Source organism: Bubalus bubalis, chromosome 24 (assembly GCF_019923935.1).
Source record: "Bubalus bubalis isolate 160015118507 breed Murrah chromosome 24, NDDB_SH_1, whole genome shotgun sequence".
Lineage (NCBI taxonomy): Eukaryota > Metazoa > Chordata > Mammalia > Artiodactyla > Bovidae > Bubalus > Bubalus bubalis.
Genome location: NC_059180.1, coordinates 8,209,910 through 8,225,040, shown reverse-complemented (window position 1 = coordinate 8,225,040; position 15,131 = coordinate 8,209,910). Strand labels below are relative to the sequence as shown.

The window sequence follows — 15,131 nt, the reverse complement described above, 5'->3', positions numbered from 1 at the left end:
GAGATGGCTAGATTGCATCACCAGCTTAAATGGGCATGAGTTTAAGCTAATAGCGAAGGACAGGGAAGCCTGGCATGCTGCAGTCCACCGTGTCGCAAAGAGTCAGACACAACTTAGCAGCTGAACAACAACAACCAGAGAACTTAAACAGTTTACTGCCAGGCTTTTTCAGTGATCTTCAGACTTTCTGTACCTGGAGGCTCGTTTTGAACCGTGGAAGGTTGGCTTTCCTCCCATCTGCAGGAAGACCGCTGGGGATCTCTCCCCAGTTGGCAATGACCGATGGAGGGAGGTATAATTCTGAGGGGGGGGTCTCACACCGCTTCCCAGTGACTGGAGCTGATTCCCCTCTGCTTGATATCACACTCTTACTGGCTGCTTTCTGTCTCTTGTGTTACATCCTCATTCTCCTGGTGGTTCCTGTGCTTGCAGTCAGTACCTCCCAAATGTAGTATTTTAACCCCAATCTTTGTTTTGGGGACTGCTTCTGGGGAAAACTCAAACAAAAATGGAAAGTTTTTCATCTCCCCAGAGTCCCTTGGACCACAAGGAGATCAAACCAGTCAATCCTAAAGGAAATCAACCCCGAATATTCATTGGAAAGACTGATGCTGAAGCTGAAGCTCCAATATTTTGGCCACCTGACCTGGAGAGCCAATTCAATGGAAAAGACCCTGGTGCTGGGAAAGACTGAGAGCAGGAGGGGAAGGGGTGACAGAGAATGAGATGGTTGGATGGCATCACCGACTCAATGGACATGAGTCTGAGCAAGCTCCGGGAGATAGTGAAGGACAGAGGAGCCTGGCGTGCTGCAGTCCATGGGGTCGCAAAGAATTGGACATGAGTTAGCAACTGAACAATGACAGCAACTTTTACAGATGAGGGAAACAGGCTCAGAGAAGTTAAGTGACGTATTTCAAGCTCCTGCAGTTTATCAATCAGGATTGGTATGAAAGCCATACTGCTTTTGACTTGTGAGTGCTGATGTGTTTTTTTCTCCTGATCCTTTGAATCCAGAGACCATCTTTTATAATTTAATAGTCTTCTGAAGCCTAAAAAGCTTGTTGTGCAACAATGTGTTCTGTGGAAATTGTTTAGAAATTTAATTGAATCCAGTCATGCATGTATGTTTCTCGAAGTTCATAACAGGATTCCCAAGGGCAGGCCAAGACCACTCCTGGGATGCCCTGGGCTCAGGCTGCCTTCATTCCCTCCCAGCCTTGAATGGGCAACTCATTCAGGGTGATCTCTTGGGCACACACTCAACTGTTCACACCCCAAACCTCCTGCCCGAGGGAGATGAGAACAGGAAAGACAGGACCAACCTCGAAGGAAAGATTCTATTTTACTTGGATTGTCATTTCAGAACATCCAGTGTGTCCATCTACACTTGACAGACAAATGACATGGTGCTGGAAAAAAACTGGGATCCTCTTTGCCCTCAACTCCCACCCCATCTACCCCTCAGCAAAACGTAGGGGAAAGGCCAGCCTCAAAGGCAGAGTGGGTCTTTATCCCCAAAGCAGCAGGGAAGCCAAAACATACCACGAAGCAAAACATCTCCTCAATCCCATATCTTCACAGAAGAATGCAGCTCCCCAGGCTGGCCCCTCACCCAAGTCCTCCAGGTCCACTCATTACAAAAACCAACGAGTTCCTGAAAAGGTTATTAATCATGTCCCACAGAGTTGTGCAAGGAGGGCCAGGATCTGGCAGTGCCTGTGACCAAGAGCCCTCTGTTTTTTTTGGGTTTTTATTCACCTGTGAGTAGGACATCCCAGGAGCATCCCCATCGTGCTGGAGAGCTACAGGTGTTGAGAGGTCACCCATCCCCAGACAGACAGGCAGACAGCCTGGAGGCCTCACAAGACCAGAGGGCCCATCGAAGCTACCTGCAGACTAAGGCGCAAACAGAATCTGTCTGCAGGTCAGGCCTCGTCCACTGGGACTCTTATGCAACCTGTGAGTTGGAGAAGGGCCGGCTCCAGCTCAGAGGAAGGACAAAGGACTGCCACGGCCCTGCTTCTGGGACCTTCTCTCCCCAGCTCAGGAAAAGCAAGAGGCTGGGATCCTTGGAGCCTTGGGTTTTTTAAATAAACTAGACACATCCCCTGAGAATGATGCAAAGAAACAGCAACAGTAGTCCTTTGCCTACCACCGCTGGCTCACCAGACCCCTAGCAGCCTGCCAGGAGGCGGGACCCAGGCCCAAGCTCAGGACTGGGGGCCAGGGCCGGGCTTAGATGAAGGTGCTGTTGTCCGGGTGTCTCCAGAAGGGGGCTGTGGTGCTCGTCGCCCTGGTCCTAGTGGAGGCTTTCTTCTGCTTGGCATCCAAGTTCTTTACGTACTTCTGGACCCACGGCAACTTGGGGTTGCCACAGAACTTCTGGCCCTTCCGGGTGGTGAAGCTGTGGGGAGAAGACAGAACACCCATGACGCCGGGCGGGGCGGGGGATCCCTTCCCTTCCTGAGGAGGGCACGCGGAAGCCCAGAGAACATGCGCTGCCCCAGCCTACTGGCAGGCTCTGAACACAATGTCTTCTCTCTGTGCGTCTGCATCCCTTTGTTTCAAAAACTTCATGTTCATGTTCGGTAACCTCCTTGTCAGGTGGGGAAGCCCAGCCCTGCCTGCAGAGAACACTGGGTTTGAAGGGAGAGACAGTGTCTACTCACAGGGAATGACAGAAGTTGCATTGAAAACCCCCAAGACAAAAAGGCCTCCAGTTCACACGCTGTGCAAGGAAAGGTGGTTGAGAAGGATGCCAGAGCTTGGAGGAGGCAGTGGAATGCCCTCTCCCAAGCCAGGGATGCCAGGCTATGGAGCTGGGTCTGGTGCCAATGGAGAAAATTACCAATAATAATACAATGGTTTTCTTTAATCCCCCTCAAAGATGCAGACAAAATAAAGATTCAAAGTTTTAATTAACTTCCAGACTGATAAAAACAATTCTCTGAATTCTGTAAATCATTGCATAAATGCTTGCTTTGGGGGCTTCCCAAGTGGCACTATTGGGTAAAGAACCTGCCTGCCAATTCAGGAGACATAAGACATGTGGGTTTGATCCCTGGGTTGGGAAGATTCCCTGGAGAAGGGCATGGCAACTCACTCCAGTATTTCTGCCTGGAGAATCCCATGGACAGAGTAGCTTGGCAGACTATACAGTTCATAGGATCGCAAAGAGCTGGACATGACTGAGGTGACTGAGCATGCAAAACAATTTGAACAAGTGTTAGCAGCTTTAAACAATTCACTACAAGGAAATGGTTATGCATAATAAATACTACCTTCTGGGTTAAGAAAAGATCACATTTCTGTGGCGTGCTGCTGCTGTTTACGAAGTGAGCTCCCACTTGCTGTCTCGCAACTCTGAAGTTTATTTCAAGTCCTAAGTGACTTTGAGTAGGTCACCTTTCTAGCCCCAATTGCCCCACGTCAAATGGGGATACTCAACTGCAGCTGATGTAATGGCTGAGCGGGTTAGTTAGGGGAATGTTATATGCCCCGATGGATCTCCCTGGTGACTCACTGGTGAAGAGTCTGCCTGCCAATGCAGGAGACGCAGGTTCGATCCCTGGGTCGGGAAAGATCCCCTGGAGAAGGAAATGGCAATCCACTCCACACTAGCCTGGCGGGCTACAGTCCGTGGAATGGCAAAGAGTCGGAAGAAGTAAGCAACTACACAGCAACAACAAAAATGTGCCCCAGAGGTTGCCTCGTATATTCATAATGGTCAACTCTGAATCCTCTTGCTAGTCTCACGGTGAGGAAGCTGAGGTTCAGAGGGGTGGGGTGACCTGTCCAGGATCACAGAGCAGGGCCCTCAGTGGGCCTGGAGGCTCGTCTCTCCCCGCTCCCCTCCTGAGTAATAGTTACTCACATCACTCCTGCCTGGGGGCAGATGCTCCTGTTGGTAAGCTGGTAGCTTATCACTCGGCTCTCAGGAATTTTCTTGGAAATGAAGGTAATGCAACAGGAAGAGGGGAGTGTCACGGAGTCTAGAAGACAGGAGAGAGAAGAGCCATGGTCTCTGCTAGCCTGCCCTAGACTCTGAGCTTCAATAAGGGTCCATACCCTAAGGACTTCCCTGGTGGCTCAGGGATAAAGAATCCGCCTGCAACGTAGGAGCCGCAAGAGATGCAGGTTGGATCTCTGGCTTGGGAAGGTCCCCTGGAGGAAGGCACGGCAACCCCACTCCAGTATTCTTGCCTGGAGAATCCCATGGTCATAGGGGGCTGGCAGGCTAAAGTCCATAGGGTCACAAAGAGTCGGACATGACTGAAGCGACTTAGCATACACGCACCCTGCGTTAAACACCTCCAGTCCAGACACTGGGCTGCCCCCCTTCCCACCATTCCCCTGCAGACCCAAGCTGCTTCATCCTTCATGCTTTGCTGTGCCATTCCAGTCATGCCCTTGGGATGGCTATCCCAAACAGGAGACCCAGGATGGGTCAGAGGTCTTACCTGCAGGGGCGATGCACAGGGCCAAGAGGAGGAGGCTGGTTGCCATGGTCACGGGCCCTGCCATATTCTGGAGAGCAGAGAGGGCAGCTCAGGGCTCACTGCTGGCAGGCAGGAGGAGAACAGCTGGGATGAGAGCACTTGACCTACCCTCTGGCCCTTTTCAGGCAGCTAGGAGGAAACATCGGTTTATATAGCGGCCTCTCTTTGGGAAGCCTCCTCTCCTCATTCAAAGTCCTAGAAGCCTCAGATCTGCAAAGGGGAAGTTGTTGCCTACTGAGTCAGGGGTTATTCTGAGCATGCTAAGAAAGAGCTGGAGGAGGAGGGCATTCCCCTCTCAGGGTGAAGAGCAAACACGTTGGATGTACAGTCAGAAGGCTGATATGGAGCCTGGCTATGCTGGCCATTGCCTGTGGGACTCTGGGTCAGTCATTCACCTCTCTCAGCCTCAGTTTCTTCATCTGAAAATGGGTAACACTATCATCCATTCATTCATTTAACAGCTCTTATTAGGCATGTACCCTGTGCCAGGCTTCTAAGTGGGAAGGCACATATAAGATCAAGTGCATAGAATCAGCTATTGCAGGCGCTGGCGGAGTGGGTGTAGAGTCAAGTATCATTCGTCTCCAGCCCCTCAGACCCCTTGCCCATGCTCATGCACACCGCCTCTTGGTGACCTTGCTTTTCTAGCCCCCAAGCTGCCAGAGCTGCCTAGCCTGCAGGCTCTAGGAAAGTGGGAAGTGTCTGGAAACTTACATCCTCAGGGAAGCCCTTGACCAATGCTGGCTGGAGGGGTACAGACTCCAGGTCCAGTGTGATCTACACTGTTTTCAGTGTTCCTGTCGGGGTTGAGTCAGTTTCTCTTTGTGAGACAAGGCTTGAGTGACCCCTTCCCTTCGGTGTCTGCTTCCCTTCTCCCCTGCTGGTTTCCCCTGGAAACACTGTTGGATAAACCACTGGCCCATGAATCCTCATCTCAGGGTCTCCTTTAGGGACCCAAACCTGAGACAAGGGGACATTGGAAGGACTGGCCAGTTCTGTGAGGAGGAAAGTAGGGGATGCCCTTGTGGAGGGTGTGAGGTTGGCTGTGCTGAGGTTTGGAGGATAAAGGCAGTGGGGACTGTCCTAGAGCTTTGTAACCCGTAATACTCAGCTCAGTTGTCACACTGAATGGAACATGATACCCATCCAACTCTGTCCCCCATTCCTGGCTCCCAGCCTGGGACCCCATGTTTAGAGACTGCTGCTTCCTTTCCCAAATCTACTCCATCCTCTCCATTCCATCTCTCACAGGAACAGCTGGCTTTCTCCAGCCTCTCCACTCTGGCCTTGCAAGAGCACACCTGTGGGCCACGACAGTGGACCACATCACCTGGCTGATGGTGACCAGCTGTGTGTCTATGTCTCCCAGTTGACCATGAACACCTTGAGATCAATGTCCCATTTCCACCAAGTCCCATGCAGGTCACCTCTTCCATGGCCAGTATTTGTAGAATGAATATATGATGGACCAACTCTGGGTCACTCTCCTCTGGATCAGGGACTCCCATGGGATCTCTGCCCAGCCCGACTGGGGTCAGTGGGTACACAGGGGAGCCACGTGGCAGGTCTTCTGATGGGGACAGGGCTGAAGTCGGGGAGGCCTCGATCAGCAGTGCCTTGTTCATAGAGTGAAAATTGCTGGGCACCCCACTCAGCTCCTCCCCAGCCAGCAGTGGCAACTCTCACCGGACAGAGGATGGGAGCATGCAATGAGAGCCCTTTACATGTGCAAGAGCTTTTCACAAGTCCATTTTAGGGCGCCTCTTCTAATCCTTGCTCCTCAGTGATTCAGAGGGGACACCCTGTTGTCTGTCTGGGTTTCATGACTCAGGGGGCACTGGGAAGGGAAGTAGCATGCTGGAGAAGAGTGGGGACTGGACTGAGCAGGGTGGGAAGCCTTCGTGCATTGACCACATGTTGCAACCAGAGTGGGACGGCAGAAGGTCATCTAGTGGGAGGGTGGGGTGCCTCACCCCGATTAGTTAACACCAATTACAGGCTTTCCCAAGATACTTAAAAAAAAACACAAAAACCCACCCAAACACAACATGGTAAAACAACTACACTCCAACAAAAATTAGTTTTAAAAAAATAAAAGGCCGGTTCAAGACAAAACAAAACACGATACCCAGTCTCGCTACTCTGTCTGGGGAAGCAGGTGAGGCAGGGATTACCAACCTGTTTTACAAAGGGGAAAAATGCAATCTACAAAAGGTGACTAGACACCACCACAGAGCCACTTACCCCGACTCCCAACATGGGGATCTGCATGTTCCCGCTTGAGGTGGGGAATCCAACAGCCAGAGCAATTACTCAAAGTAAGAGAGGGATAAGTTGAAGGTTCCAAGAAAGCAGAATAGAAAGAGATAGCTAGAGAAAGAGAAGGAAGGCAGGAGGGCAAGACAGTGGATGCAAAGACTTGGGGAAGGAGTCCATTCGTTAAGACTACGAGCTCCCATTTCTGGGGCCCCAGGTTCGATCCCTGGTCCATGAACTAGGATCCCACATGCTGCAAGGTGGCCAAAAAGAAAGGGGGTTGCCCCGTGAAGCACCCAGAGCCCCTCCACTCCAGCTCAGACCCTGCCCCTTCCCCTGCTGTGCTTCGTCCATCTGAGAAGTGGGGGTGTTGGCCAGATCTGTGCTTCCCCGGGTGTTGCAGTCACACCGCCACAGGTGATACAAGAATGGGCGCTTTTCATTTTAATTTAAATATGCCTTGTTAGGGTGTATGATGAGGGGTTTTATATTTATGACAGTGATAGAGAAAATATGAGTTGACTAAAAAAACTGAAGGCTGAAAGTTAGTCTCACAGTTGTGTCTGATTCTTTGAGATCCCATGGACTGTAGCCAGCCCAGCTCCTCTGTCCATGAAATTCTCCAGGCAAGAATACTGGAGTGGGTTGCCATTCCCTTCTCCAGGGGATCTTCCTGACCCAGGGATTGAAATCGGGCCTCCTGCATTGCAAGCAGATTCTTAACCAACTGAGCCACTTCTCCTTCATTGCAAGCAGATTCTTTACCAACTGAGCCACTTAGGGAAGCCTTTTTTAACTAAAAAAAAAAGAAATAAAGCAAATCACAGAACAAATGGTATGTAAATATGACAGAAACAGAGCCAGCATATCTGAAATCTAAGAATATCTGAAGTCTGAGAAGCCTGGCCAAGGCCCTTGCTGAGGGCCTTTCCCTTCCGATGTTTTGTTCAGAGGAGCCGGCCCTGGGGAGGAATTGAGCAGCTGGGGGGATCAGAGCTGTTCCTGGCAGGGAGCAGGTGGCAGTGGTCCTGCCCTCGTGAACAGTAGCCAGGGTGCCGTCCTGGTTGCCTCTCCTGTGTGAGCCACACCATGAGCGACGATGAAGCACAGAATTCAAAAGGAAGCTGGGCCAACGGACAGTGGCCAAATGGACGAGGGCGCTCCAAGGCACATCCTCATAAGAACCGATCAGAAGAGGTGAGCTGTTAGCTTGGACTAGAAACAACTCCATACACAAAGACGTGTCCCAGCAAGAAAGAATGGGCCTTGATGACCCTAAGTGGTGGAAAGGCAGACCACAGACAAGGGTTATGATGTTCGGCTGGGGTGCATGGAGTAGGAAAGGTGACCAACGGAGCAGAGCCCCACTTGCCAATGAAACTGCTAAGTCCTTTGAAGCCCTTGTCTGCATTAATTTTCCCCACTTTATAGGCAAGGAGACTGAAACTCCAAGGCTAGGAAAGGGGAGAGCTGGCATTTGAACTGAGTTCTACCTGAGTTCAAGGTTTAGGCGGTGCCTCTCGCCAGGCAAGCTCAGCCGTGATCCTGTTGGCGGGGGGCCACTCAGTTTTGAGGTGCAGGGTCAGTGAGGTCAGATCTGTGGTCTCGAGTCATGGTTGGATCCACCAGCAGGTGTGATAGGAAGGGACTGGGGGCAGGGATTGGAGATTACGTAGCTTCCCAGGGGAGGGATGATCAGGGGTCAAGAGAGCTTAATTGGCTCTGCTCCACACATTAGACTGACCTGAGGTGCCTAGAGGAGAGGGCAATATGGAATCTGGGTGTGACCCCTGGTGCGTCCTGGATTGTGGGTAAGAAGCACCTGCGGGTTTCCTAAGACCCACATCGTGGAAGCCAGTCCAGAACCCATCTTTTAAAGCCCCTCCCAACTTGAAATAAACAGTTTGCATCAGTTAAAAAAAAATAAAGCCCCTCCCTAAACCCTGAGAAGACTGACCAGGAGCCATGGCTCAGAGGACCACCTTTCTAGATTGGAGAGTCACCTGCCAGGGTTGAAATCTTAACTCAGCTGGGTGGCCAGTGTTACTTAACTCCTCCAAGCCTTAGCGTCCATACCCCATCTGTAAAATGGAACATAGTGACAATATGTGTCTTGTAGGTTATTATGAGGATTCAGTAAGATAACTCACGTCAAGTATTTGGCTCCCCGTCTGGATAGATCAAGTTCCCACGAGAAGATGGTTATGTGTTTCCTTTATTTCCCGACAAATATTTATTATTGACTAAATGGCAGGTAAGTTCTAGGGACAAGGGATCCAGGAGCAAACACAACTCAGAAAGTCCATTTCTTCATGGAAAGACCATTCTTTCCTTGGGAGATAATATATCAAGTACAAAACAGTGATAATTGTATCTTATAATCTGCCAGGCAATGACATATAGAATGCCTTTTGTAAGGAGCCTTTTATAAACTCTTCATTGACTTGGAAGCATTAAAAATTTTACAAAAATATTGGCTTATTTACCAAAGAGGTAGTTCACTAAAGTGTATACCTATTAGAACATTTCAGCAAACAAAAGGTGGTCATCTTGTTTTGTTGTTTTTATTACAACTTGTTACAAGCTGGTGAACTGACTAAGCAATCTTAGTCTCTTCCAGTGACCTTTCATATATCATGTCATTTAATCTAATCTTTACGATATGGAGTAGATATTTTTAATTTTGTTGCACAGAGGTGAAGTAACTTGTTCCTGGTCACACGGTCCCTGACTGTATCTTATTTGCAGCTGAAACCTCAACCACCATGTCGGGTGTTAGAAATATAGAGGGAATGTGAGGAAGAAAAAAGGTTAAGAAAAAGAAGGAAAATGGACAAGCTGATCCTAAAATTCACGTGGAAGTGCAAGGAACTCAGAACAGCCAAAACAATCATGAAAAAGGAAGCAAAGTTGGAGGACTAACACTTTCAGATTTCAAAACTTACTGCACCCTAAGGTAATCAAGATAGATTGATACTGGCATGAGGACAGATATGTAGATTACAGGAACAGAGTTGAGAGTCCAGAAAGAAACCCTTACATTTACAGTCAATTGATTGTTGACAAGGGTGCAAAGTTCATTTGATGGGAAAGAACAGTCTCTCAACAGTTGTGTTGGAACAACTGGATATCCATAAGCAGATAAATAAAGTGACACCCCTCTTCATACCACATAGAAGAATTAACTCAACATAGAGCAAAAATCTAAATGAAAGAGCTAAACCTATAGAACTCTCAGCCAGGCTCCTCTGTCCATAGGGATTCTCCAGGCAGGAATACTGGAGTGGGTTGCCATTCCCTCCTCCAGGGGATCTTCCCAACCCAGGGATGGAACCCAGGTGGCCCACATTGCAGGCGGATTCTTTACCATCTGAGCCACCGGGGAAGCCCTTAGAAGAAAATATAGGTATAAATTTCTGTGACCTTGGGTTAAGTAACAGTTTCTTTGATATGACACTAAAAGCACAAGCAAGCAAAGAAAAGAATAAATAAGTTGGACTTCTTTAAAATTAAAAATTTTGTGAATCAAAGCGCACTCTCAAGAAAGTGAGTAGCCAACCCACATAATGGGAGAAAATATTTGGAAATTATCTGATAATTCTAGGATCCACAAATATACAAATATCCACAAATATACAAAATATACAAAGTCCACAATACAAAGACAAAAAAATATAATTTTAAAATAAGCAAAGAATTTAACTAGGCATTTCTCCAAAGAAGAGAGACAAATGTTCCATAAGCACATGAAAAGATACTCAGCATCATTAGTCAACAGGGAAAAGCAATGAGCTATCACAATGAGATATCACTTTGCACCCACAAGGATGGCTATGAAAAAAAAAAAAAACAGGAAATAAAAAGTGTTGCCAAGGAAATGGGAACCCTTACACATTACTCATGGGGAATGTAAGATGGTATGATTACTATGGAAAAATTTGGCAGTTCCTCAAAAAGTTAAATGTAGAGTTACAATATGATCCAATAACTTCATACCCTCACCCTAACCCTAACCCTAGAAGATGGAAAACAGACATTCACACGGAAACTTGCACCTGAGCCTTCATAGCAACAGTGTTCATAGTAGCTGGAAAGTGGGAACAACCTGATGTCCGTCCAATGATAAATGGACAAGGGTCCAGTGGAATGTACAGCGGGATTTTATTCAGCTGTGAGAAGGAGCGAAGTACCGATATATATATTCATTAAGTTAAATGACAGGCACAACAGTCCAGACCCTATGATTCCATTGGTAAGAAATGTTCAGAACAGACGAATCCATAAGGATTTACAGCAGATTACTGGCTGCTGGGGGACTGGTAGGAAGAGAAAGTAGGGAGATACAGAGTTTCTTTTGGAGGTGATAAAAATGTTCTAGAATTCTATAGTAATGATGGCTGTACAAACTGTGAGTGTACCACTCACACGCATGTTTTAAAGAGGTTAAAATGGTGAGTTCTTACGTGATGTGGATTTTATCTCAATTAAAATTTAAAGGCGGGAATTCCCTGGAGATCTAGTGGTTAAGACACTGTGCTCTCACCACCACGGGCTCAGCTTCAGTCCCTGGCGGGGAAACTAATCTCACAAGTCGTACAGCACAACCAAAAAAAAAAGAAGAAGCTGCTGAGGACACCTTCCAAATGTTTGTTCCAATGGTGGGGCCTTGAAGGCTTCACAAAGGCCGCACCCAGTTTCAAAACTCTCGTCTATCTCCCTCACATGGCCTGACTTTCATCCAAGGGTCTCATTAATGAGAGTGAAATCTGAGAGGGCACACAGGGGGGCAGGAAGCAGTGGGTTTTCCCCCGGCTCTCCCCGACCCTGGGCACACTTCCTGGCAAACAGGCAGAAAAGGAAGCTTCCTTAGGCGGGTTCCGTGGCTGAGTCCTCAGAGAGATGAAGCTTTGAGGGCCTCCTTCTCTCTCTTTTCTCACCCGACCCTCCTAAGACCCCAGTACTTCCTAACTCCCTCTGTCTCTTCTTATATCAAAGCCTACTGTATAAAAAGGCAATAAAAGACACTCATTCCCTCTACACACAAGTGACTTTTAACAGCTTACAATGGGCTTCCCAGCTGGTGCTAGTAGTAAAGAATACACCTGCCAATGCAGGAGACTCAGAAGATGCAGGTTTGATCCCTGGGTCGGGAAGATCCCCCGGAGGAGGAAATGGCAACCCACCCCTGTGACAGTGGAGCCTGATGGGCTATAGTCCATGGGTTCACAAAGAGTCCGATGCAACTGATCAAGTGAGCATGCACACACATGCACACAATAACTTAAAATAAGAGGGTTGTTTTTGTATTCTAGGCCTCTGGAAATGAGGATCATGGAAGCCATGTTTGTCATTCTTGGAGAAGAGTGTTGAAAATATGCAAAGGGTGGGGGGACTTCCCTGGTGGTCCAGTGGTTAAGAGTCTGCCTGCCCACGCAGGAGACACGGGTTCAATCCCTGATCCGGGAAGATCCCACATGCCGTGGGGCAACTGAGCCTGTGTGCCACAACTACGGAGCCTGCACACACTCTAGAGCTCCACCACAAGAGAAGTCCCTGCAATGAGAAACTCACGCACCGCAACTGGAGAGTAGCCCCCGCTCGCGGCGACTGGAGAAAAGCCAGGGCAGCAAGGACAGGCCAAGGACAGCCAACAATAAATAAATAAATAAATAGTTTCAAAAAAGAAAATATGCAACGGGGGAAGGAGTGCGTGAACCCAAGGGTGCTGAATTGAAAGCAGAGGGATGTAAATATCATCTTTCAGAAACGGTAGTACACCAGTAGTGATGAGCATACCTGGCAAAGATATTTCTCCTTGGAGAAATAAACGATTCCAGTGCTGGGTCAAAGAAAGCAGAAACTGGAATATCCTTTTGGTGGCAGAAAGAAAGAAATTGCCCAAAGAATCGTATGTCCAAAGGACACAGGAGCTAGCTTGCCGGAGCTCACACTGGCCAAGTCTGGGACAGTTGGTCAGTAATAGTGAATAGTGATGAACTGAATAAAATAAGAATCAATCCATTAACAAAGTTTGGGGTTGAATTTTTGTCTCCCTCAAAAAAATGAGTGTTGGGGTCCTAACCCCCAGAATCAAAATGGGACCTGATTTGGAGACAGCGTCTTCACAGAGAAAATCAAGTTAAAATGAGGTCATTCAGAAGAGATAAAATCCGATATAACTGGTGTCCTTAGGCGTGCACACAAGCTCAGTTGGTCAGTCCTGTCCAACTTTTTACGACACCGTGGATTGTAGCCTCCAGGCTCCTCTGTCCGTGGGATTTCCCAGGCAAGAACACTGGAGTAGGTTGCCATCTCCTCCTCCGGAGATCTTCCCCACCCAGGGATCAAACCTGCATCTCTTGCATGATAGCCAGATTCTTGACCACTGAGCCACCCCTGAGCTTCCTCCATCCATAGGATTTTACAGGCAAGAATACTGGAGTGGGTTGCCATTCCCTTCTCCAGGGGGATCTTCCCGATTCAGGGATCGAACCTATGTCTCTTGCATTTCCCACATTCGCAGGCAGATTCTTTACCCCTAGCACCACCTGGGAAGCCCCTTTCTGAGCTCTTACCTGATCCTTTATTTTTCCCATTTCACAGGTGAGGAAACTGAGGCTCTGAGTGGTTAAATGACCTACTCAAGCCCCAGAGCCATGATGCAGCAGGACTGGTCCTCCATCTTCTGTTGAAGAAACATGGCACCAGGCTCCATCAGCTCTCTCCTGGATTCCTGCCCCGACCTCCTAACTGAAAGTGGCTGAAGATAGAGTGTCTGGGGTGGAAAGTGCGGGAGATGCAGGAAGGAGCCAGGAGGATGGATGGGCACTGGGGTGAGACATGCAGAGTATCAGGGGAAAGCAGGCTGGGGGTATCACTGCTATCCCTGGTACCCTCTCCGCCTGTTACCCAACACACACACGGTTCCAAAGGACTGGGAACAGGGGATGGTCCTGGGAGCCACTTACCTGGAGGTGGCTAAGTGACAAGTCGTAGCACCAAGTCTAGAAATATTTCCCCTTTCCTATCGTGTCTGGGAGAGTAGGCGGGGAGGAGGGGCCTCGAGGGCAGGGAGGGGAATCCTCCTGTACATTTCACTTTGGCTTGGCTTGGAAATTCAAAAGTCCAAAGTTCAGGAGGACATCTGAGAATATGGCTTCATTGCATGGGGTGGGGGTGAGTGCTCGGGGTGAGAGGCCAGCCCATTGATAGACCGTGGGAGCTCTTTGACGGGGCAGTCATCTCCTCGCACACCCTAAGCCCCGTCCCAGAAGGGAAGTGGCCCTGGGCAGTGCAACGGGGAGGCAGGTGGCAGCTATGAAGCACCTCGCCCTTTGATCTCTTGATAGGAGGACTTCCCAGAACTCAACTTTTCTTTTTTTTTTTTTTTCCAAACACCTTTATTTTACTGGGCTGTGAAAAAAATTGCTGTTGTTGAGTCACTAAGTCTTGTCTGACTCTTTGCGATCCCATGGACTATAAGCCTGCCAGGCTCCTCTCTCCATGGGATCTCCCTGGCAAGAATACTGGAGTGGGTTGCCATTTCCTCCTCCAGGGGATCTTTTTGACTCAGGGATTGAGCCCAAGTCTCCTGCCTTGGCAGGCAGATTCTTTACCACTGACGCACGCTTGAAAAGTGAATATGAGGTAATCTCAAAGGCAAATAAATAGTTAATAGAGGTGAAGGTGGCAATTGGCAAGCATCAAGGTAAAAATAAAGGTCTGTGGCCAAGGCTGGGGGGAGATAAAGGACCACATGGTAATGATCACACAAACAGGGCCGGTGGATGGAGTGCTAACAGAGAGGTAGGATGGAGTAAGAAGTATTTCCTAGTTAGAGATGTCCACTTCTCAATTTCTCCCCAAGAATGGTTTTTATTCCCTCAAGAGAAGAAAGGGAAAACAAATATCATATATGAATGCATATATATGGAATCTAGAAAAATGGTACTGATGGACTGATTTGCAGGGCAGGAATAGAGATGCAGATGAAGAGAACAGACTTGCGGACCCAGTGTGGGAAGGAGAGGGTGGGATGAATTGAGAGAATAGCATCGACATATATACACTGTCGTGTGTGAAATAGACAGCTTTCTGCGTATAGCACAGAGAGCTCATTTTGCTTCTCTCTGTTGGCCTAGAGGGGTAGGAAGGTCAGACGATGGAGGCTCAAGAGGGAGGGGATATATGCATACTTATAGCTGATTCATGTTGTTGTCCAGCAGAAACTAACACAACTCTGTAAAGCAATCATACTCCAATTAAAAATAAATTTAAAAAAAAATCCAAAATATTCACAATGGTTACTTCTGACTCCAGGAATTTAAAATAAAAATTTTTCTACATTTCCTGAAAAGAAAAAGAAGAAAGGAG

General features: G+C 48.3%; 1 protein-coding gene across 2 annotated transcripts; it reads right to left on the bottom strand.

The window, feature by feature from the left end:
• Nucleotides 1–1,328: 1,328 nt before the first annotated feature.
• Nucleotides 1,329–13,744, bottom strand: CCL24 (C-C motif chemokine ligand 24). 2 transcript variants are annotated; one of them, XM_025274754.2, is made up of 4 exons: nucleotides 13,727–13,744; nucleotides 4,464–4,631; nucleotides 3,878–3,995; nucleotides 1,329–2,407 (listed from the first exon to the last, which is right to left on the bottom strand). In XM_025274754.2, exons 2-4 carry the CDS (start codon nucleotides 4,525–4,527, stop codon nucleotides 2,239–2,241), a joined length of 351 nt encoding a protein of 116 aa, XP_025130539.1. In that variant the 5' UTR covers nucleotides 4,528–4,631; nucleotides 13,727–13,744; the 3' UTR covers nucleotides 1,329–2,238. The 2 variants fall into 2 exon arrangements, with proteins under 2 accessions (XP_025130539.1, XP_044791692.1); XM_044935757.2 differs by lacking the exon at nucleotides 13,727–13,744 and adding an exon at nucleotides 13,334–13,520.
• Nucleotides 13,745–15,131: the final 1,387 nt, after the last annotated feature.

Excerpts from the sequence above, each read along its gene's own strand:
- CCL24 (XM_025274754.2), bottom strand. The coding sequence starts at position 4,527 with ATGGCAGGGCCCGTGACCATGGCAACCAGCCTCCTCCTCTTGGCCCTG. Across the intron at positions 3,996-4,463 it reads CCTGTGCATCGCCCCTGCAG|ACTCCGTGACACTCCCCTCT; the intron begins GTAAGACCTCTG and ends CCTGTCTTCTAG. Across the intron at positions 2,408-3,877 it reads TGCCCCCAGGCAGGAGTGAT|CTTCACCACCCGGAAGGGCC; the intron begins GTGAGTAACTAT and ends TTCTCCCCACAG.